Source organism: Argopecten irradians, chromosome 3 (assembly GCF_041381155.1).
Source record: "Argopecten irradians isolate NY chromosome 3, Ai_NY, whole genome shotgun sequence".
In the NCBI taxonomy this organism is placed as follows: Eukaryota; Metazoa; Mollusca; class Bivalvia; order Pectinida; family Pectinidae; genus Argopecten; species Argopecten irradians.
The window spans coordinates 66,344,228-66,370,653 of record NC_091136.1 but is presented as its reverse complement, the minus strand read 5'-3'; the positions used below and the strand labels follow the sequence as shown (position 1 = coordinate 66,370,653).

At 37.3% G+C, this 26,426-nt stretch overlaps 2 protein-coding genes across 2 annotated transcripts in view; one reads left to right on the top strand and one right to left on the bottom strand.

Moving 5' to 3' along the window:
• Nucleotides 1-1,526: 1,526 nt before the first annotated feature.
• LOC138319800 (E2F-associated phosphoprotein-like) lies at nt 1,527-10,950 on the bottom strand. Its single transcript, XM_069262933.1, has 4 exons — nt 10,748-10,950; nt 8,040-8,224; nt 7,358-7,474; nt 1,527-1,624 (listed from the first exon to the last, which is right to left on the bottom strand). The coding sequence occupies exons 1-4, from the start codon at nt 10,819-10,821 to the stop codon at nt 1,527-1,529; spliced, it is 474 nt and encodes a 157-aa protein (XP_069119034.1). The 5' UTR covers nt 10,822-10,950.
• Nucleotides 10,951-16,391: 5,441 nt separating this feature from the next.
• Nucleotides 16,392-26,426, top strand: part of LOC138319799 (mitogen-activated protein kinase-binding protein 1-like) — a 173,989-nt gene continuing 163,954 nt past the window's right edge. Inside the window, exon 1 of the mRNA XM_069262932.1 lies at nt 16,392-16,817. Coding sequence (XP_069119033.1) covers nt 16,743-16,817 — 75 coding nt within the window. The 5' untranslated portion in view covers nt 16,392-16,742. The remainder of the gene's footprint in view (nt 16,818-26,426) is intronic.

Below are 26,426 nucleotides of genomic sequence, written 5' to 3'. Positions count from 1 at the left end.
TCACTATTAGGTATAGAACCAATCAAACCAGCAAGCCAGTACATGTGAAGATACCTTCAAACAAACCCTCTTCGTGCTGATCATTATTGCGCATATAAGTTATATTAACTAGCCAGTAGCCTTGGTAAGATACATCACTTTTTCTGTACGCGTGAATCATCTTCCATATTAGGATATTCAACTACAAGTCTCATCGACATTTGAAGAAAGAGGATACACATCGTCCCGATCAGTTTTCATTCCCAATTAGGGTATAACTACCAAGCGAGAAAGTCATATTACAGTATGGAAGATACACTAAAGCTTTCGTCACTGATCTAATGTCCATATTACGGTATATAACTACACTAGCGACTAGGCCAGTATTTTGAAGATTTACACTTGAGCGTCTCCTAATCATTTCCATTTATAGGTATAAACTACCAGAGCACATGAAGAAGTTGATACAAATACACTTCGTTAACCTGATTCATTATACCATAATTAGGTATAACTAGCCCAGTAACATTTTTAACTACTACTACTACCAGCACGGTGAAGAAGTTATGAGACAAACTTTCGTCCCCTGATCATAGTCCAGTATTAGGTATAACAAAACTATGGCCCAGTACAATATAAGATACAACACATCGTTCAGAATTCATTTTCCTATTAATGTATAGAACTAGCCAAATCACATTTGAAAGGAAGTTGATTACATCTATCGTCCTGAACGATTTCCATATTGAGGATATCTATTAACTAAGCCAGTAAAATGAAGATACGTTCGTTAGAAACGAAACACTTTTCTTATCGTCCTGATTCATGTTCCATATTTAAAGTAATGGAACTAGAGCCAGCTCACATTGAAGAATACACTTTCGACCGATTTAAAAAATTAACATTTCCCTATCGTAGAGAGTAATACACTAGCCAGTATACGATTTAAGATACACTTGTCGTACTCTACTTAATACCATATCCATATTAGGTATATAGCTAGGGCCAGCTACCTTTTAAGATACATCTCGTTTATCGGTCCTGATCATTTCCATATTAGGTATAACAGCCAGTACAATTGAAGATACACTTGATCGTCCCTGATATAACTAGCCAGTACCATATACACTTCGTCCTGTATTTAACTACCAGCATTCATTGAAACCAGTCCTGATACCATACACTTCGTCCTGATCATTTCCTATTAAATATAATTAGCCAGTACATTGTATAAGATACACAACTATCAACCCGTCCTGATTCATTTCCATATTTAGGTATAACTAGCCAGCACATTGAAGATACATATAACAACTTCGCATCCTGTTACCATTTCCATATTAGGTATAACTAGCCAGTACATGTTACCAGTATACATAACTTCGTCCTATCATTTCCATTATTAGGTATAACTAGCCAGTACATTAAGATACACTTCGTCCTGATCATTTCCATATTCTATAACTATAGTACCATTACATCGTCCTGATACCATAATAGAGCCAGTACACTATTGGCATTCTGATCAGGTTTACCTATTACAACTATCAACTAGCAGCATTCATTACCAGAAGTGATACCACTTCGTCCTGATCATACACAGCATTCCACAGTGTTACATTCTGACAACTATCAACCCAGCATTCTGTTACCAGGTATACACAACAACTATCAACCCGGCATTCTGTTACCAGGTATACAACAACTATCAACCCGGCATTCTGTTACCAGGTACCATAACAACCAACCCCAGCATACCAGGTATACAACATTCTACCAGGTATACAAACAACAACCCAGCATTCTGTTACCAGGTATACCATAACAACTATCAACCCACGGCATTCTGTTACCAGGTATACCATAACAACTATCAACCCAGCATTCTCTGTTACCAGGTACATCATAACAACTATATCAACCCAGCATTCTGTTACCAGGTATACCATAACAACTATCAACCCAGCATTCTGTTACCAGGTGTACCATAACAACTATCAACCCAGCATTCTGTTACCAGGTGTATTATAAAAACTATCAACCCAGCATTCTGTTACCAGGTACACCATAACAACTATCAACCCGGCATTCTGTTACCAGGTGTACCATAACAACTATCAACCCAGCATTCTGTTACCAGGTATACATAAAAACTATCAACCCAGCATTCTGTTACCAGGTATACCATAACAAACTATCAACCCGGCATTCTGTTACCAGGTATACCATAACAACTATCAACCCGGCATTCTGTTACCAGGTATACCATAACAACTATCAACCCAGCATTCTGTTACCAGGTATACCATAACAACTATCAACCCAGCATTCTGTTACCAGGTATACCATAACAACTATCAACCCAGCATTCTGTTACCAGGTATACCATAACAACTATCAACCCGCATTCTGTTACCAGGTATACCATAACAAATATCAACCCAGCATTCTGTTACCAGGTATACCATAACAACTATCAACCCAGCATTCTGTTACCAGGTATACCATAACAACTATCAACCCGGCATTCTGTTACCAGGTATACCATAACAACTATCAACCCAGCATTCTGTTACCAGGTATACCATAACAACTATCAACCCAGCATTCTGTTACCAGGTATACCATAACAACTATCAACCCAACATTCTGTTACCAGGTATACCATAACAACTATCAACCCAGCATTCTGTTACCAGGTACACCATAACAACTATCAACCCAGCATTCTGTTACCAGGTATACCATAACAACTATCAACCCAGCATTCTGTTACCAGGTATACCATAACAACTATCAACCCAACATTCTGTTACCAGGTACACCATAACAACTATCAACCCGGCATTCTGTTACCAGGTATACCATAACAACTATCAACCCAGCATTCTGTTACCAGGTATACCATAACAACTATCAACCCAGCATTCTGTTACCAGGTATACCATAACAACTATCAACCCAGCATTCTGTTACCAGGTATACCATAACAACTATCAACCCAGCATTCTGTTACCAGGTACACCATAACAACTATCAACCCAGCATTCTGTTACCAGGTATACCATAACAACTATCAACCCAGCATTCTGTTACCAGGTATACCATAACAACTATCAACCCAGCATTCTGTTACCAGGTATACCATAACAACTATCAACCCAGCATTCTGTTACCAGGTATACCATAACAACTATCAACCCAGCATTCTGTTACCAGGTATACCATAACAACTATCAACCCAGCATTCTGTTACCAGGTACACCAAACAACTATCAACCCAGCATTCTGTTACCAGGTATACCATAACAACTATCAACCCAGCATTCTGTTACCAGGTATACCATAACAACTATCAACCCAGCATTCTGTTACCAGGTATACCATAACAACTATCAACCCAGCATTCTGTTACCAGGTATACCATAACAACTATCAACCCAGCATTCTGTTACCAGGTATACCATAACAACTATCAACCCAGCATTCTGTTACCAGGTACATAACAACTATCAACCCAGCATTCTGTTACCAGGTATACCATAACAACTATCAACCCAGCATTCTGTTACCAGGTATACCAAAAAACTATCAACCCAGCATTCTGTTACCAGGTACACCATAACAACTATCAACCCAGCATTCTGTTACCAGGTACACCTATAACAACTATCAACCCAGCATTCTGTTACCAGGTACAATAACAACTATCAACCCAGCATTCTGTTACCAGGTACACCATAACAACTATCAACCCAGCATTCTGTTACCAGGTACACCATAACAACTATCAACCCAGCATTCTGTTACCAGGTACACCATAACAACTATCAACCCAGCATTCTGTTACCAGGTACACCATAACATAACATAACATATCAACCCAGCATTCTGTTACCAGGTACACCATAACAACTATCAACCCAGCATTCTGTTACCAGGTATACCATAACAACTATCAACCCAGCATTCTGTTACCAGGTACACCATAACAACTATCAACCCGGCATTCTGTTACCAGGTACACCATAACAACTATCAACCCAGCATTCTGTTACCAGGTATACCATAACAACTATCAACCCAGCATTCTGTTACCAGGTACACCATAACAACTATCAACCCAGCATTCTGTTACCAGGTATACCATAACAACTATCAACCCAGCATTCTGTTACCAGGTACATAACTATCAACCCGGCATTCTGTTACCAGGTATACCATAACAAACTATCAACCCAGCATTCTGTTACCAGGTACACAACTATCAACCCAGCATTCTGTTACCAGGTATACCATAACAACTATCAACCCGGCATTCTGTTACCAGGTATACCATAACAACTATCAACCCAGCATTCTGTTACCAGGTATACCATAACAACTATCAACCCAGCATTCTGTTACCAGGTATACCATAACAACTATCAACCCAGCATTCTGTTACCAGGTATACCATAACAACTATCAACCCAGCATTCTGTTACCAGGTACACATAACAACTATCAACCCATTCTGTTACCAGGTACACATAACTATCAACCCAGCATTCTGTTACCAGGTATACCATAACAACTATCAACCAGCATTCTGTTACCAGGTACACCATAACAACTATCAACCCAGCATTCTGTTACCAGGTATACCATAACAACTATCAACCCAGCATTCTGTTACCAGGTACCATAAAACTATCAACCCAGCATTCTGTTACCAGGTACACCATAACAACTATCAACCCAGCATTCTGTTACCAGGTATACCATAACAACTATCAACCCAGCATTCTGTTACCAGGTATACCATAACAACTATCAACCCAGCATTCTGTTACCAGGTATACCATAAAAACTATCAACCCAGCATTCTGTTACCAGGTATACCATAACAACTATCAACCCAGCATTCTGTTACCAGGTATACCATAACAACTATCAACCCAACATTCTGTTACCAGGTACACCATAACAACTATCAACCCGGCATTCTGTTACCAGGTACACCATAACAACTATCAACCCAGCATTCTGTTACCAGGTATACCATAACAACTATCAACCCAGCATTCTGTTACCAGGTATACCATAACAACTATCAACCCAGCATTCTGTTACCAGGTATACCATAACAACTATCAACCCAGCATTCTGTTACCAGGTACACCATAACAACTATCAACCCAGCATTCTGTTACCAGGTAACCATAACAACTATCAACCCAGCATTCTGTTACCAGGTATACCATAACAACTATCAACCCAGCATTCTGTTACCAGGTATACCATAACAACTATCAACCCAGCATTCTGTTACCAGGTTACCATAACAACTATCAACCCAGCATTCTGTTACCAGGTATACCATAACAACTATCAACCCAGCATTCTGTTACCAGGTACACAACTATCAACCCGCATTCTGTTACCAGGTATACCATAACAACTATCAACCCAGCATTCTGTTACCAGGTATACCATAAAACTATCAACCCAGCATTCTGTTACCAGGTATACCATAACAACTATCAACCCAGCATTCTGTTACCAGGTACACATACAACTATCAACCCAGCATTCTGTTACCAGGTACCCAACTATCAACCCAGCATTCTGTTACCAGGTACATAACTATCAACCCGGCATTCTGTTACCAGGTACACCATAACAACTATCAACCCAGCATTCTGTTACCAGGTATACCATAACAACTATCAACCCAGCATTCTGTTACCAGGTACACCATAACAACTATCAACCCAGCATTCTGTTACCAGGTACACCATAACAACTATCAACCCAGCATTCTGTTACCAGGTACACCATAACAACTATCAACCCAGCATTCTGTTACCAGGTACATCATAACAACTATCAACCCAGCATTCTGTTACCAGGTACACAACTATCAACCCAGCATTCTGTTACCAGGTACACCATAACAACTATCAACCCAGCATTCTGTTACCAGGTACACCATAACAACTATCAACCCGGCATTCTGTTACCAGGTACATCATAACAACTATATCAACCCAGCATTCTGTTACCAGGTACACCATAACAACTATCAACCCAGCATTCTGTTACCAGGTACATAACTATCAACCCGGCATTCTGTTACCAGGTATACCATAACAACTATCAACCCAGCATTCTGTTACCAGGTACACAACTATCAACCCAGCATTCTGTTACCAGGTATACCATAACAACTATCAACCCAGCATTCTGTTACCAGGTACACAACTATCAACCCAGCATTCTGTTACCAGGTACACCATAACAACTATCAACCCGGCATTCTGTTACCAGGTACATCATAACAACTATATCAACCCAGCATTCTGTTACCAGGTACACAACTATCAACCCAGCATTCTGTTACCAGGTACATAACTATCAACCCAGCATTCTGTTACCAGGTATACCATAACAACTATCAACCCAGCATTCTGTTACCAGGTACATAACAACTATCAACCCAGCATTCTGTTACCAGGTACACAACTATCAACCCAGCATTCTGTTACCAGGTACATAACTATCAACCCGGCATTCTGTTACCAGGTATACCATAACAACTATCAACCCAGCATTCTGTTACCAGGTACATCATTACATCGTGTCCATTCCTACCTACCTTACCAGGTACATCATTACATCGTGTCCATTCCTACCTACCTTACCAGGTACATCATTACATCGTGTCCATTCCTACCTACCTTACCAGGTACATCATTACATCGTGTCCATTCCTACCTACCTTACCAGGTACATCATTACATCGTGTCCATTACTACCTACCTTACCAGGTACATCATTACATCGTGTCCATTCCTACCTACCTTACCAGGTACATCATTACATCGCGTCCATTCCTACCTACCTTACCAGGTACATCATTACATCGCGTCCATTCCTACCTACCTTACCAGGTACATCATTACATCGTGTCCATTCCTACCTACCTTACCAGGTACATCATTACATCGTGTCCATTCCTACCTACCTTACCAGGTACATCATTACATCGTGTCCATTCCTACCTACCTTACCAGGTACATCATTACATCGCGTCCATTCCTACCTACCTTACCAGGTACATCATTACATCGTGTCCATTCCTACCTACCTTACCAGGTACATCATTACATCGTGTCCATTCCTACCTACCTTACCAGGTACATCATTACATCGCGTCCATTCCTACCTACCTTACCAGGTACATCATTACATCGTGTCCATTCCTACCTACCTTACCAGGTACATCATTACATCGTGTCCATTCCTACCTACCTTACCAGGTACATCATTACATCGTGTCCATTCCTACCTACCTTACCAGGTACATCATTACATCGTGTCCATTCCTACCTACCTTGTGTAACCATCTCCTCCTCATCAGAATCAAAGTACACATCGTCATAATATGACTCAGGTTCTTTTTTCTCATCTCTTGATGTCGAACTTCCTGCTTCCGACTTAAATTTCTTTCCTGAAAAAAAATCATTTATAAATTTAGCCATATCTTTAGTTCTTTCATCATCTCTGATTAATGGCCTCTTTCTCAATGGAAATTATTTCACACACGTTTAAGCCAAATTACCATTAATAAATGGGGAACAGTCCTCAAACATATCTTGAAATCATGATAGGAAACAACTATATAACTTCCCTTGATTGTAAGTTCTATAGCAAGATCACATGCATGATGGTAAGTTTCATTTGGGGAAATATATAGCGACTGAACAATATCCTTTCAAATCTGCTGGAATATGTAAGTGATTGTTTTGTCTGATCACAGCACTTTATAAATAAAAATAATATAGTTCCCCCATTGTGTTTCCATAGTAATTGTTATTGAATTATAGACATCCATATGTTACAACAATTGACCAAGTTTCAATATATTTGTTCCAAAGATTATTGTCCTGTTTACATATCCTGTGTTACCATGGCAAACAAAATTGATAAAATGGCTTATATGGATGCATGCATATAAAACTATCAATGAACAGAACATGTTGTTATGTACAGCAATTACTACATGTATTGTATACCTGTCTTTTTTCCACTCCTCGCAGCTTCCATAGCCTTCACTGTATCATTGAGCTCCTCGTTCATTTCCTTCTCAAACTCATCCTCACTAGATAACTCTGGTTTCCTGCTGCAGCGAACTGTTAGTTTCCTCTTCAACTCTGGAGTGCCATTGAGTACAATGTCCAGTCCACCTTCATCTGAAGAGCTGTATCATAAATATTGATAGCTCAAAGATTGAATTGATGATGTACGCAAAATATATCTTATAACCTCCTTTGGACAAAAGTTTGTTTTAAACCAATTTAGAGATAGTTTCCTGCCCTGGCCCAAGACTTGGACATTGTGATCGACAGTCTAAAATGTCTAGAGTAAGGAGCTAGCTGGAGCAGACATGTATAGATTAATTTCTCATTTATTTACAATAACCAGATAAATGTAGACAATGATCTGACCCAGCATCACTACATACTGCTCCCTGACACTATATTTACAATAACCAGATAAATGTAGACAATGATCTGACCCAGCATCACTACATACTGCTCCCTGACGCTATATTTACAATAACCAGATAAATGTTGACAATGATCTTACCCAGCATCACTACATACTGCTTCCTGACACTATACCACTCACAATTGATGGCCAGGGACATTATATGGTTAATCATATTACTTATTGTTATGACATTAATTTGTGCGAGGTAGGGTGGCATCCTCAATACTCCAGGGGTTATTAATTACTATCAGTGACGTTAATATCCACCCATAGACTATCTCATAGTAAAACTACTCCAACAAATTTACAATGTTGAGGTAGAGCATGACGGAACACTTTTGATCATTACGTTGTGTATCAGAACTTTCTCAATATCAACTTCTAATATCATTGAATTAATAGGCAGTGTCTTTGGTCCGATTTTGTTTATAATATATAAATGATCTACTGGACCACACCACATCAAAACTTTCCTTTTCGCCGATGACACTAAAATCTATAGGGAAGTAAGAAATGAAGAGGATAGTAAAAACTTTCCATTTCGCCGATGACACTAAAATTTATAGGGAAGTAAGAAATGAAGAGGATAGTAAGGCTTTACAATCGGATTTGGACAACCTGCAGGTCCAAAATATGGCTATTGAGATTTCATCCACTGTCAGGTCCTTATATTTACTATAAAAGGAAAAACCAACGAGAACCGGCAGTACAAGATGACAGAAGCAGGAGGTAATGATAGGAGTACATGTGGACAACAATATAAATTTCTCGTCACATCCAACAAGCAGTCAATAAAGCCAATAGTATTCTCGGGCTAATAAGAAGATCATTTCATTTTGTATACCTAAACAAAGTATCATTTAAACAGCTATTTAAGTAAGACCACTCTTGGAATACGGCGCAAACATCTGGAATCCCCACAGAACAAACTAAGGACATTGATTCCATAGAAAAAGTACAGCATAGGGCAACCAAACTCATTCCAGGGCTATGAGATCTACCCTACACGACGAGTTTTGAAATTTTCTCTAAAGACAAAACGTGTCATCAGGATACACTTTGAAATAACTGTAAGTAGTTTTAGATAACTACACAAAGGCAAGAACGACACAATAAATTTACTGGTCAAAATGATATACTGTCTGTGTGTTGTCAAGTGCACGGCACCATCAGCCGTGATGTCAGGAAGCTTAATTGGTGCCAAAAATGACAGCACATATTTCCGCGCATTTGTGATACATGGCATGCTGCCAAATTTTCCGCCTTTGAGAGAAACAAGATCAAAAGGAAATTGTTCAATTCCTGTTAAATATTTTTTTTGACCTGTATATGACTGTCAATATAATGCTAGACACAAAACAATAGTGTTGAAGAATAGAATTTAATAAAAAATCAGTGATCGGACTACAAGTTTAAAAACAGTGTTACTCTAGTTCTGATGTTATAAACCTAACTGTTATACATTTTTACATGTAGCTGCACTCTTCTAAGGTTTTGCCTTAAACAGTAAAACTAGAGGCAGCAGGTTAATTTTGTCCTTTGATGAACATCAAAAGAATCGAATATTGGTACACTGTGGTTGACTGGTAGGCTTTGAAGTTGGGCGTCGCTTTCTCTGTAATCTTCAAGGGAAGTCTGTACAGACGTGTAATTGGTCAGATTTTTTCTCCTGAGCTGCATGCCTCCAGGTTTACTATTAGATAGTCCAGGGGTTGATATTACGTCATTAATCCATGGAGTATTGAAGATAGGTGGCTGTGGTGGGGCAATCGATAATATCTTCTTGACAAACGTCATCTTCATCTATCTACCTACATTTTGTATATCTATTCATGATACGTTGTAGAACCTGTTTCCGGTTTTAACAACGGTAGAGAGAGGATCTTACAGGGCACGCTTAAAAGCCTCCAATGTTGGGACACACACTACCTTATCCTCTAAGTGGTTCCAGTCAATGACTGTACGCACAAAGAAGGAATTACTGTATTGATCACAGTTGTGTGTCGATACCGTGAGGGGTTTTCAATTTCTGGTGAGATTTTTTTCAACATTACATGTACTGATGTAGCTATATATTAATCATGAAAAGACAGAAACGCCTAGCCTAAGATGTATATACAGCTAACATAACCAGAGTAGGAACGGTTAGATCACGTTAATCGTTTGTGTGGTTTCTGTCATATTTCACTGTTTCATAAGCATAACGTTAGCTTGCAATGTGTCAGATTACCTGTCCGAGCCCACACATGGGTCGCTGTCATCGCGAAAGTCAATGTAATCACAGTCGATATCCATTTTTATCATCAAAGTATAGGACCTTTATAGGGAGTACAAACATATATACATATGTTTCTGAAACGAGTGATGGTTAGAATTGGTTAGTCCGACGTTTTCATGTCGTCTCAACATCCATGTGTTTTTTAACAAAAACATATATGGGCCAGGTTATATAGACGCTTTCTATTTTCTTAGCTTTCAAGCGTTTTGATGACGGCTGACATTAAAAGGGGCTCTATAAGGGAGTATCAATTTTAGCAGAGGTTTAGATAGTAATTAAATTATCTATGTCTCTGATTTTGGTAATTTTTTTCCCACAGATCTCAATATTTTTCAAATTACTGTCTCAGAAATACAAAATAAGAACCATCACATTTTTAAAAAAAAAAACGTCTCCGAAAAGGGTTTTAATATCAAGATGCACATGTAGGGTGTAGATATGTCTTTTTCAAAGCGTTACCAGAAACATATATACTTATTATTTTATAGTTGTGTTTTCTTTTTATGTATACATATATGTATATATGTTTCTGGCGTTACTGTATAGAACATTTTCAAGACCCTTTTTTGCCTCATATATATTGGACAAAAAACAAACTTATTAATAGAGGCAGGTTTAGCGGTCTAATCATAGTTATGCTACATATGTATATATTAGGCAAAAAATAATAATAATCAGAAACCTATCTTAGATATGTACATATATTTCTGTAATATTATAGACAGGTTTAGCGGACTAAACTATGGTATAACTAATTATAATACAGATGTTATAGGAAAATACACCACCCTGCAACTTTCAGAGATTCTTCGTGACATCACAGAAGAACTTGTCAATGGTAATGATACAGTTGGTAGTAGACTAAAGGTTACACCCTTGTGCACACGGAGTGCAAGTACGTTTAGACTACAGGTAGACACGGAGTGCACTACGTTTAGACTACAGGTAGACACGGAGTACACTACGTGTGAACACGGTGTCCACTACAGGTGGACATGGTGTCCAGGTACATTCAGACCTAGACAGACAAGGTGATGTGTTACAACTAGGGATCGGGGGAAGTGTTTATTTTAGTGTTTATTTGTTAATTATAACATCTACAATTTATTGTATATCATATTTAACAATATACGCTATTGCTACGGAGCTGTGGTTATTTGCACTTTTCTCCTTAACGACTGCATACATTAAAATAATATTTTGCACGATTAGTCTTTGTGTTAATCTTTATCTTTCCGTGTAAGTTATGTTATTTGAGATGATTCGAAACTTTGTAAAATCGACGATTTCAGTTGGCGAGTCGAGTTTGTTTACCCCGCGCTCAAGCGTTAGGTTTCAAGGTTTTATGCAGATCATTTAAAATTTAAGCATTTATTGCATGAATTGCAAGTACAAATCTTTTCATAACAAATTCTGCCTTTTTATTAACCGTGCCCACTGGCAGTTGGGATTATAACAATTCATGCAATAAATGCTTAAATTCGAATCATCTCAAATAACATAACTTACACGGAAAGATAAAGATTAACACAAAGGCTAATTGTGCAAAATATTATTTTAATGTATGCCGTCGTTAAGGAGAAAGTGAAAATAACCACAGCTCCGGCGCGGGCGCGGCACGGGATACAAGATTTAGCCACCACCTTTTACCCCATACAAGACTTCTGTAGAAAACATTATAGAAGCCTGAGATACTCTGGCCCTGACACCAGGCTTAGACATTATGACAGATAGATGTCCTACACCAGACATCTATCTGTCATAATGTCTAAGTCTGGTGTCAGGGCCAGAGTATCTCGGGCTAACATTTTAGTAGATAAGGGGCGACTACTTGGTTGGATCACACTTCATCGGGTTATGAAATAAATCCGCTACGCGGATTCACACAGTTTGCAAACAAAATTTCTTTCATAACCGGATGAAGTTAAAAAATAGTAACATCAATGCTTAAGTTTAAATTTACTATACAAAAAACTTTTACAACAGTTATCTGAATTATTTATCTTAGTTGTAAAAATGGCTTTGAATGTACCTTGTATCGATTTCTTGAATAATAGTTTCAGATTACGTTTAAACGTCCTTCCAGGATTGGCATTTTCAAAGTTATAAGAAATCTTATTTTTTCTTTATGGTGTTAGAAACATAGGAAAACCAAGAATACGTTCCATTTGCATGTATATTTTACCACAGGGACCTGGCACGACTTTTTTTAAACTAACGGTATACATATATTATAGTATCATAATAGATACATTACTATAATATATATGTATACTATTGGTTAAAAATTTTCGTGCCAGGTCCCTGTGTATTTTACTGACAGCCAGTGCTTCTTTCACCAGGACGTTGATGTCTTTTGTTCGAGCAAGCTCTTTTACTGGCATTTGCTATCTTGCGATAATAATCAGCATACCAAATTTCAGAGTTATACGTCAAAACTGGTCTGACTAGGGAATTGAATAACTTTTTCCATAGCCATATGGGTATATCAGCTATTCCGTTAAGGTATTGTTTAATTGAGAATAAAACCTAGTTACTTTTCGCGCAAAGTTCCTTAGCAGCAAGCGAAAATTTTCCGTTATCACATAATTTTGTACACAAATATTTATACTCATTGACTTGTTCAATTTCTTTGCCATTAAAAAGAAATGGTTTAACTTTAAAACATTTGTTTTTAGTGGTGCTTCTCATTCGGAAAACCGTCGTTTTCGTTTTTGTTGTATTTATTGATAGCTGCCACTTTGCGCGGTAGCTTTCGAGCTCGGTTATTGATTTTTGTAACCCTTCTGGACTCTCAGATAAAATCACTAAATCATCTGCAAAAGATAAGCTACCTACTTCTACATCTCCTAGTTTGAGTGGGTCGTACTTTAGAATACTTGATAAGTCGTTTATATACATATTAAAAAGTGTAGGACTTAAACTGTCTCCTTGTCTTACCCCTCTGACAATATCAAAATAGTCCGTCGTAAACGTTTTGAATTTAATTGAGGATTGTGTTTTTTTCATACATGTCGCATATTATATTGAAAATATTTTACCGATACCTTGTTCGGCAAGTTTATATAGTAAACCTGTTCTCCAAGCGCTATCAAAAGCTTTGTTAAAGTCAACAAAGCAAGCATTCACTTTTCGCTTGTGAGTAAATAAAGCATCAGTAGTTCTACTATTTTTCCGAAAACCAAATAAATTTGGATATATCATATCTTGCATAAAGACAGTAATTCTATTATTCAAAATTGAATTGAATATTTTTGCCTCTGTAATAATAGGGAGATCTGCATCACCAGATTTGAAAACAGGAATAAGGTACGATTTATTCCAGGAATTAGGATAGCAACCACAGCTTAGAATTGCGTTAAAACACTTTGCTAATGAAGGAATCATAACATTTATAGAATATTTTATAATTTCATTGGATATAGAATCGGGTCCAACCGATTTTATTTTCTTTATGGGCTTGATAACATCTCTATTTCTCTTATTGTTATAGCTCTATCCGTAATATCGTTCTGATGGAATTGCTCTTTCAACTGAGTAAGTTTCAATTAGATTTCCTGTTTAAATTCTGGATCCTGACAGTTGCTTATGTTCCCCAAGTTTTTGAAATGTGCTACAAAATCTTGCCAATGAGGCGGATCTTCGTCATCAATTTGACGGGATGACACAAACCACAGGCCTGTAGAAGCCAAGGTACGTTAAACCCTTAAACTTTAACTAAATCTTAATCCAACTTCAAGGCCACACAGTCAATCACGGTATCCTTTTCGATTCTTTTGATTTACATCAAATGACTACATTACCTGTATGCCCTGTTGCCTTTAGTACTACTGGGGTGGATAGTAACCCCTGGAGTAGCGAGGATGCTACGTACGCGTCACAAGTAACCAGTTTCTGGCCTCAATTGTTTTGAAGGTTTTTTTTAGATCTTTTCTAAACTCCATATTCTCTAGATAACACAAATATTTCCTGAGTGCGTGACAGGTAACAAATTACTGTATAACGTTACCTTTTTTGATAGTAAGATCGAAGAAGGATAACTCGTGCATCCCTACAAACTGTAATAAAAATCACTTTTATATGAACATATTTTGTTGTATGTTAAAAGCACGAGACATACGCGAGCCGTTTGTGATAAGTGCCAGCCAAAACGTAAGTAGCCTATATCAATATGAAATTATCTAAAATTGTATTTATGAAATAGGCTAACGTTACCCGTTCTGTTCTAAAAAAACGATGTGCCTAGCGTTGATCTAATACACTATAAATCGGGTACAGTGTGAGCTTTTGCGTTAATTACTTTCATTGTCCAAGTTCATTCAAAATTCGGTAAAACGTGCCCAAAACCTTAAAATACTTAAGGTGACGCTACCCAAATTGGAACACTTTTTGATGATAACTGTTATGTGAACAATTTCTAATGTGTGCATAAATCCAGGTTTTTCTTTTAACTTTCCACAAATAGATGCCTTCTATAGCAAGCCAATTTAATATTTATTGAAGGAACAAGGTCTATCCCGTATTTAATCGAATTATATAAGATATCTTATATATATATGAGATATCTTATATATGAAATATCCCATATATTATATATTATATGAGATATCTCATATATACTGTGTTAGTGTTATTTTGGACTTAAGAAGGCCCTATAGTGGCTGAATATATATTCCATAGAAATGATTTTGATTTTACTTTGAATTTATTTTGGCCTTTTATTTCGGATTATTAATATACTAGATTTATACCGTTTTTACTTCATATACTATATATTTATGACTCACATATATATATATATACTATATCAGATATCTTATATCGTATTCAAGATATCTTATATATGCATTGAAATTAAGGATCGACATTGCTCTTTGAATAAATGTCATGTTGGCTTGCCATAACCTTCAGTTTTAATTTCATGATTTGTTTACTTGTCAGCAGTGCATATATTTTGAAATAGAGAGCTTGAAGCATGCTCGGTCTAGCCCCGTGTTTCAGCAGGTTCGAGTACCCAAAATGGAATGTTCACCTCCTAAATATGGTTTGATTACAAAATGTATAGACATCATAAAAAATGTCGGAATTCATTTAAGGAAAGCTCAAACATTTTTTAGTTTATATAAGTCACATATCTGTCAAAAATATCCCATTGTACATTTGTTTTTTCTTGTTTTAAAATATATATGGTGTTTTTAGGGTTGTCGCACGACGTTTCCCGGATTTTTTCACAATTTTATTATTTTCGTTTACAGATATTAAAGCAACTGGAAAGAAAATGACATCTTCACAGTTAGTATTCCGCACCTTAATTTTTGTTCAGGACAGTTATTGATGGTTTAGATGGTAAACGGAAAATTCTGTATCGCATTAAAAATGTTCCCATTTTGGGTAGCGTCACGTTACCTGGTGAAAAGAAAAAAAAATATTTTAATTAAGTGACATGATTTTATTAAACTTTCATTTTTGGTGTAACTTTCATTTCATAAATGTTTGTTCATCATTGTTTTTTCCCAGACTTAATATTACGTACGGCGTAGCAATCATTGCTATTCAGTCACCCCGTATGTAGCCCCTTGACCTCAAAAAGTTTGACCTGAACTATTTTGAAAGGTCACTTACGATTAGCGGAAGGAACTTGTACAGGTGTGATATCGATGGATCCTTTCTTATTTAAGTTATCATTTCAAGTATATTAGTGAATTAGATTATATTTGGCATTCTGAAATACACATGACACTTCGATTTAATAGCAGGAGCAAAATAGATACCTAAAAATACGAGATGCAGTACTGTCAATGACAGCGAATCGACCAATCGTGTCGAAGCTTACAAGAGTCTAGTTGACGTAGCATGGTTTCTGATTCAAACGAGAAGACACAGTCGACGAAGGTGTGAGGGGTTATCATCATTCGTCGGGATGTCTATTTTTCAGTGAAAATGTGCCATGGATAAAACACGGAAAATAATAAAATCACCGTCTGTGAAGAGACGAAGCAGGATTACACCGATCAACCAGCGGGTAAGTGTAAACACAGGCCGGTCCCGCGGCTCGAGTATGGGACTCTCGAGTCTTGCAGTCAAGTGCATCTGCTCAGCGATCTCTAATTCTTGAATAACTTTGAATCGGTTAGCACATCTTTACCAACTACATGATTCGTCTTTTAGAAAAATATTCCAAAAATAACCCGTCTTTGAGTAACAGATTTTTTGACTGGTGATTTTTAACCATTCTTCAGTTCTTTCTCGCGCCATTGAATGTAAACAATCCGACAAGATTAGTTACCTGTTACTTGTTTATAAGACCTAACTTAAGTAAATTTCGTAAAGTAACTGGTCACTATCAGTCTAGATCCACTTTAGTAGAAATCCTAAGTACCATTGATTAGTCCCACTTTCTGGTGATAGTGGCATTTCTGAAAATGGGAATCAGTATTAAAATAAGCTACAAACTGTCATATTGTAAATGTAAACACTATCATTTTAAAAGATCTATAGATTATACACAATCTGTTTTTGATATTTTCTTCTTAAAGGTCTTTTGTGTGGATACCAAGAACAAATTAAAAGCCATTGACTGACATTTCTTGATTTTATTTCAGTCTTTTTTCATATCAATAATTGCATAACTTTTTAACTCAAATACTTTGTGATGCTTTTATGTTTTTTTTAAATGGCTAAATTGTCATTCAAGTTACACACAAACTAGCTGCATTCCAGATTGTTACTTTAGGTGGTCCACTATTGAACCAGTGTGTATATTTGATACACATAAAGGTATAATTAGATTTATGCAAACTTGTATATATATCTCTATGGTCATGTAAAATGTTAATGTCAACATGACTCAAATGACTTTTGACAAGACATTGTGACAGAAATATACTTGTTATATTCTTGTCTGATATGTTGAATATTTATAAGTAAAAATATATAAAAACTAGATGCAAAACTTTTTAGCCCATCTATGATCCTATCTCTGAAAAACATATTGTATTGTTTAATTAATTAGCTAAAATGGATAAGAGATTTTTTTAGATACAATATCATTTGGGTCCAAATAAATTAAGGCCCCTTCAAATTCCCTTACCTAAAATTTTCCTGTGCTTTCCCAATTTCATTTAAATATTTTCCAAAATTAAGAAATACTCTCTAAAATATACATGTTTTAATTAGAAAGATGCTATGTAGTGTTTCCCACATTCAAAAGGTACAGGACCCTGACATTAATGAGTCAGAAAATCACTGTAGGTTTGAACTGATTACTGTAGTTTTGACTTTTGACTGAATTATCTGTGTTGTGACTGCAGGTGTAATATGTGGACAGGTTATCAATAGGACTATCAGTCTGTGTATTTATTACACATAGAACAGCTGGCTAAATCTTGTAGACAGGACATACCCCAACATCTGGGTAGAATTATACCTGTGACAGAACTCAGAACGGTCTGAGAGGAACAATGCAAACCTATAGTGCTTATGTGTGTGTTCCCATCAGAACAAACATTTGTGCTGTAGTATGTACTCTAGTGCATGAGTCAAATTCAAAGTTTGTCAACAACAGTCATTATAGACTCATAGCACAGCAATGTACAAAAAAATGTATTCTCTTCATTATAGTTGTAACTCAATGGATTACATTTAAAATACAGTAATAAGTGTATTTCTGTTGTCTTTTATATGTAATAAAGATATTGGTTTGGTAAAAATCATTGAAATCCTCGACAAATAGTTTACATGTACAATATAATGTTATGGATGTGACCATGTGTAAATTAGTTAGTGGGGTTGTTGGATCAAAGATAATGTAGTACGACTGATCTTTGTTTTGTCTGGGTAATTAGCACTGGGCCATTACAGGTAAGTTGTTGCTGATGGAAATAACTGTCAATCATCAGGTAATAGGTACTTCTCATATCTAGTCACAACCTGGGGTGTTAGCCACGTTACTTTGGGCAGTAAGGACAGGTAGGGGACTTGGGGTAGGTGTTATAAACACAGGAGGTGGCCGGGGGGGGTTGGGGTTGTGCTGTTAACTGGACAGGTAGGGGGACGGGGGCGGGGGGGTGGGGGTGGGGGTTGTGTGCTGTTAACTGGACAGGTAGGGGACTTGGGGTAGGTGTTATAAACACAGGAAGTGGTGGTGGTGGTGGTGGTGGGGGGGGGGGGGGTGTGCTGTTAACTGGACAGGTAGCTGAGGACAGGTTGACACTCTAGGGAACATAGCTGGACAGGGCAGTTGAGGTTGACGACTCTAGGAAACATATAGCTGGACACGACAGTTGAGGTTGACCCTCTAGAGAATATTGATAGCTGTCTGGTCAGTTTGTATGTTATCATACATTAGGGTATGGATCATGTCAGGCCTGGTAAATCAGTTAACTGACGCATTATAAATATCCTATGTATACAATATACAATTTAATTGGTCTTAGTTCCCTAATATTTCAGTATTTCTTTTTTAGAAGGAAGTCAAATTTAAAGACTACTGTAATAATGTATCATGTTAGGGACTCATGTATATATAGTATGTACACCATATTCAATTTTGATGGGTATATCTATCTGATCATTAATGTCAAATAATGCATTAGATCTATATTAAAATTTGAAAGATAACCCTAGTCAGATATTTGTATATATATACTGGTAGGTACAGGCTATATATATGAGTTTATATAAAAGCTAAATTTCAGTATACATTGATGATGTTGTGCTAATTGTAAGGAATATTGTATGAACTATAGCGTGTATGTAAGATATAGATTATTTCAGAATTATGCTTGTTATTTTGAGAGTATTGTTTGTGGTTATTTATATAGTCAGAACCATATACATGTTTATATATATAAATGTTTCTGATATAGTGTAGGAAAGGAAGTAAATTTGACAGTTGATACAGATTGGGATTCAAACCCAGGAGATGAAGCTGTTAAACTATTAATATTCAGGGCTGTTAATCCCTTCATCAATATAAACCAGGGACCCTATACTATCTCTCTGTGGATATTGAGTTGGGTACTAATTAATGCCTCAAAGAGAAAATAAAAACATTTCTGAAATTTTCAGGAGCTCCAAATGTCTGCACAGACAACCAAAACATTGTAGTTATAACCATGATCACCATCTCAAGGTCTTTATAGTTCCAAGGCTTGACATATCCTAGACAGGAATGTGTGGTGTAAAAATAACAAAATTTAAGTTTTTCAGTAATGAATTAAGATAGAAAACACTCATGAAATTAGAAATAAGCTGGTGTAAATATATATAAGCTTTATTAAATTTAATGAATGTGTAAACATCTTTTGAAGAATTTGTTTTCCTGTAAACTAGATCAAGAGTTAAAGTTTTTTCAGATTTTTTTTAAGTAATTCAATTCATATGCGAGTTCTCAGATAGTTCGCATTCACTTTAAAATTTATCATAATTTCATTTAATTTCTTTGAAATATATGTATCATTCTGGTATGTAAGTGACAGGTTGGAATGCTTAAGAATTATAAATTTACATTTGATTATAGTTAAGGTATTCACAATTAGAAACAATTAAATCATTTGAACATACATTGAAGTATTTAGTATTTCCTTCCGTGGTAGTATGGGAATACATACAGCCATATATTGTTTATTCAAACAAGTGAAACAAAAATGTATTTCAAAGTTGAAAATGATTATTAATAAATGTGCTGAACTTTAAAGTTGTATGGTCTATCACTTTCGCTCTTTTTGTCGTAATGAAAACTGTTTAAGTGTTATACATATTTTTCGCCGTCTGTCTGAGTTTAAAACTTTCTAATTTTACCACTTTTTATAAAGTTACAGCACTGGAAGTATTTTTAATTATAAATGTATAAAATCTTTTTAACGTGTACACGTGGAAAAGAGGCTCGAAAGATGCCGAATCATTCCGAACTCTTCCGAACGTCGTCGCGACAATCTCGAAGTAACACGAGAGTTGTAAAACCAAGAGAAAATGTCAACAATTTTTCATAAACAAAATTTGTGGTCGACCTCAGCAAACTGGATTTACAAAGAAATTAATTCTCGCTCATTACAATATTTGATACACACAATATTGAATTACGTCATTGCTTGTATTGGATGTTTCAAATACTCGCTCTAGATCTGTGGACATACATATACATGTACCAGCACGATTTGCTCATTTTAGCCAGAAGGAAAACGTAAACAAACACATGTGCGCTTACGCTAGTTACCTTGATCACCACGTGCAGGACGTGTGGATGTCAGTCACGTGATACGATTCGGAATTCCGACAAAACCCGAAGGTACTGAACATGGCGGTGATTGAAGGCGTTTTATTCAAAACCAGGAATATATGATCCCTAGATTTCGGCTCTCTTACAGGCTGACATATGGTTTTGGGGAGCTTAATCATTAAGTTACATGTCCATGTTCAAATATCAAATATTAAAGCGACATATCGTTACAATGAAAATTACCAGAAATACAACTTTAAGTGAACTAAGTGGAATATTTTAAGATTAACAAAGTTGGAAATTGAGGGTGGGGAGCTAGGGGGGGGGGTCCATTTGGATCACTTTGTCTGAATGTCTGGCTGTGGTCTGCAAATCTTCCCTGGACAAATCCTCATCAGCTACTGATCGATCGATTTAGCTTTCAATGAAACTTTCTAGTAATGTTGGGGGTCTTGTGTAGATTTACAAATTTGGTTGCCATGGTAAAATAACCAGGTATTGCTTCACATGGGTTTTGAAGGATGACAAATACAATGGTTATATACAGAGTTTTGTGTATGGCCATGGAGTGGGGTATGGGTTAGCCATTGACTTATTGATTACAGTGGTATAAATGATGTGCATAATGCACCTTTTTGAATGGCCATGTCCATGTTTTATGTTACATTATACAGCTGTCATGTCTAAGACTGACATGCCTGTACAATGACACGACTGACCTGTACACTTGACACCCCTGTACACTTGACACCCCTGTACACTTGACACACCTGTACAATTAATTGACACATCTGTACACTTGACACCCCTGTGCACTTGACACACATGTACACTTGATACACAAGTATAATGACACACCTGTATACTGTACAATGACATGCCTGTATACTGACACATGTGTACATTGACACACCTATACAATGACACACCTGTACATTTGACACACCTGTACATTTAACACACCTGTACATTTGACACACATGTACACTGACACACCTGTACATTTGACACACCTATACATTTGACATACCTGTACACTGACACACATGTACACTGACACACATGTATAATGACACACCTGTATACTGAAACACCTGTACAAAGACACCTGTACAATGACACATGTACACTGATGCACCTGTACACACCTGCCGGTGATATGTCCAGAGATTACAGCCACAGTGTGTCCTGACCAGGTAATTGTTGTCACTTCAGCCATATATGCAGGGCCAGGATCAAGGGTCAGGTAATTGCCAAATACCTGGCACTTGTAAACCAATTGACCCACTTAAAGTTTGCTAAGGAATTACCACCAGTTATTTCCGTCAAGGCTATTTTAAGATATAGCTTAGTTTTGGAGAACAAAATGAGAAATGTATTATCCATTCGCATCCTGGATGACATTTCTAGTTTGTTATTGTATGTGCTGTGAGCCTTCAGTTTGTAGAAATTGTTGCTTTATTCACAGGTCATAATATTAATTAGGAGGATTTTGGTATACTGTATACAATTGTCACAATACATTTGTAAACTCTTGGCTTTACTGGTTTACTAATTACACAAACGATGGTTAATCTGACATGGTATACTTCAGGTCCAGCAATGTGTTGTGTCTGAATCATATTCACGACTAATATACTATAAGTACACTATTGTAATAATTTGATATGTATCTCTATACAGACCATGAGGGTTTGTGTATGTACCTGTCTACTGCTGTTTTACCTGGAGGTTTATATGGGGTTTACACTGATATATACCCTAATATAGGTCAAAAGGTACAATTATTTACAGTTATCACCTGGTATTGACACAGCCATTGACACATGTTTATTCTGGCATATAGTGTTCTTATATTGTAAAAAGTATAATCAGTGGTCAAAACCAGCCTCTAGGATTTGGTATCAGTAGAGGGGGACAGTTTGGGGGTCGGAGAGTGGGGGATTTTATGACAAGTGTAGATCCAGATTTGATTTGAGGAATCAGAGATGGAATTAAGTTGGTTATAGGAGGGAAGCAAGTCTTGCTAGTAAAGAATTTTGCAGACTATCACTTTTTCATATTTCTACCACTTCAGTACATCAGAATATGTCATGGCGCGGCGTCCGTCGTCCGTCCGTCCGTCCGTCCGTCGTCCGTCCGTCCGTCCGTCGTCCGTCCGTCCGTCGTCCGTCCGTCAACATTTCCTTTAAATCGCTACTAGTCATAGAGTTCTGGATGGATTGTAACCAAATTTGGCCAGAAACATCCTTGGGGGAAGGGGAACAGAACTTGTATAAATTTTGGCTCTGACCCCCAGGGGGCAGGAGGGGCAGGGCCCAATAGGGGTAATAGAGGTAAATCCTATAAATCGCTACTTGTCCTAGAGTTCTGCATGGATTGTAACCAAATTTGGCCAGAAACATCCTTGGGGGAAGGGGAACAGAACCTGTATAAATTTTGGCTCTGACCCCCCGGGGGCAGGAGGGGCGGGGCCCAATAGGGGAAATAGAGGTAAATCCTATAAATCGCTACTTATCCTAGAGTTCTGCATGGATTGTAACCAAATTTGGCCACAAACATCCTTGGGGGAAGGGGAACAGAACTTGTATAAATTTTGGCTCTGACCCCCTGGGGGCAGGAGGGGCGGGGCCCAATAGGGGTAATAGAGGTAAATCCTATAAATTGCTACTTGTCCTAGAGTTCTGCATGGATTGTAACCAAATTTGGCCACAAACATCCTTGGGGGAAGGGGAACAGAACTTGTATAAATTTTGGCTCTGACCCCCTTGGGGCAGGAGGGATGGGGCCCAATTGGGGAAATAGAGGTAAATCCTATAAATTGCTACTTGTCCTAGAGTTCTGCATGGATTGTAACCAAATTTGGCCAGAAACATCCTTGGGGTTAACAGAATTCGTATAAATTTTGGCTTTGACCCCCCTGGAGGAGAAAGAGTGGGGCCCAATAGGGGAATTAGAGGTAAATATCCAAATTTCTTCAGAAAAGAAACAATGAACTTATATTCAGAACATTACTTGGCATTACAAACCAGGTGAAGAATTTTGCAGACTATCACTTTTTCATATTTCTACCACTTCAGTACATCAGAATCATGCAGATCACATCTGAGGTATCAAATTATTTCCCACCCTACTTCAGATGTGTATTACTCACTTATACATGTATATATTGTTGTTTGTTTACTAGGTAGTGCAGTTTCTGCTCAGGTTTCATGTAGATATAATCACATTAATTGAAAAGTTTCAGAATATACATGTATATTATCTTGGTATGTATATTCACCATGGCATGAAGAGAGGACATATGTGACATCATATCTGATAATGATGTCAGAGACTGTACCTGTAGATATGTGATGTCAGAGACTGTACCTGTATGTAGATATATGATGTCAGAGACTGTACCTGTAGATACATGTATATGATGTCAGAGAGATGTACCTGTATGTAGATATGTGATGTCAGAGACTGTACCTGTATGTAGATATATGATGTCAGAGACTGTACCTGTAGATATGTGATGTCAGAGAGATGTACCTGTATGTAGATATGTGATGTCAGAGACTGTACCTGTATGTAGATATGTGATGTCAGAGACTGTCCCTGTATGTAGATATATGATGTCAGAGACTGTACCTGTAGATATATGATGTCAGAGACTGTACCTGTAGATATATGATGTCAGAGAGATGTACCTGTATGTAGATATGTGATGTCAGAGAGATGTACATGTAGATATATGATGTCAGAGACTGTACCTGTATGTAGATATATGATGTCAGAGACTGTACCTGTAGATATGTGATGTCAGAGACTGTACCTGTAGATATATGATGTCAGAGACTGTACCTGTATGTAGATATATGATGTCAGAGACTGTACCTGTATGTAGATATGTGATGTCAGAGACTGTACCTGTAGATATGTGATGTCAGAGACTGTACCTGTAGATATGTGATGTCAGAGACTGTACCTGTAGATATATGATGTCAGAGACTGTACCTGTATGTAGATATGTGATGTCAGAGACTGTACCTGTATGTAGATATGTGATGTCAGAGACTGTACCTGTAGATATATGATGTCAGAGACTGTACCTGTAGATATATGATGTCAGAGACTGTACCTGTAGATATGTGATGTCAGAGACTGTACCTGTATGTAGATATGTGATGTCAGAGACTGTACCTGTATGTAGATATATGATGTCAGAGACTGTACTGTATGTAGATATATGATGTCAGAGACTGTACCTGTATGTAGATATGTGATGTCAGAGACTGTACCTGTAGATATATGATGTCAGAGACTGTACCTGTAGATATATGATGTCAGAGACTGTACCTGTAGATATGTGATGTCAGAGACTGTACCTGTAGATATGTGATGTCAGAGACTGTACCTGTATAGATATGTGATGTCAGAGACTGTACCTGTATGTAGATATGTGATGTCAGAGACTGTACCTGTATGTAGATATGTGATGTCAGAGACTGTACCTGTATGTAGATATATGATGTCAGAGACTGTACCTGTAATGAGATATGTGATGTCAGAGACTGTACCTGTATGTAGATATTGATGTCAGAGACTGTACCTGTAGATATGTGATGTCAGAGACTGTACCTGTAGATATATGATGTCAGAGACTGTACCTGTATGTAGATATATGATGTCAGAGACTGTACCTGTATGTAGATATATGATGTCAGAGACTGTACCTGTATGTAGATATATGATGTCAGAGACTGTACCTGTATGTAGATATGTGATGTCAGAGACTGTACCTGTATGTATGTATATGATGTCAGAGACTGTACCTGTAGTATATATGATGTCAGAGACTGTACCTGTATGTAGATATTGATGTCAGAGACTGTACCTGTATGTAGATATGTGATGTCAGAGACTGTACCTGTATGTAGATATTGATGTCAGAGACTGTACCTGTAGATATGTGATGTCAGAGACTGTACCTGTATGTAGATATATGATGTCAGAGACTGTACCTGTATGTAGATATGTGATGTCAGAGACTGTACCTGTATGTAGATATATGATGTCAGAGACTGTACCTGTATGTAGATATGTGATGTCAGAGACTGTACCTGTATGTAGATATATGATGTCAGAGACTGTACCTGTAGATATGTGATGTCAGAGACTGTACCTGTAGATATGTGATGTCAGAGACTGTACCTGTATGTAGATATATGATGTCAGAGACTGTACCTGTAGATATATGATGTCAGAGACTGTACCTGTAGATATGTGATGTCAGAGACTGTACCTGTAGATATGTGATGTCAGAGACTGTGCCTGTATGTAGATATCATGATGTCCTGTAGACTGTCAGAGACTGTACCTGTATGTAGATATGTGATGTCAGAGACTGTACCTGTATGTAGATAT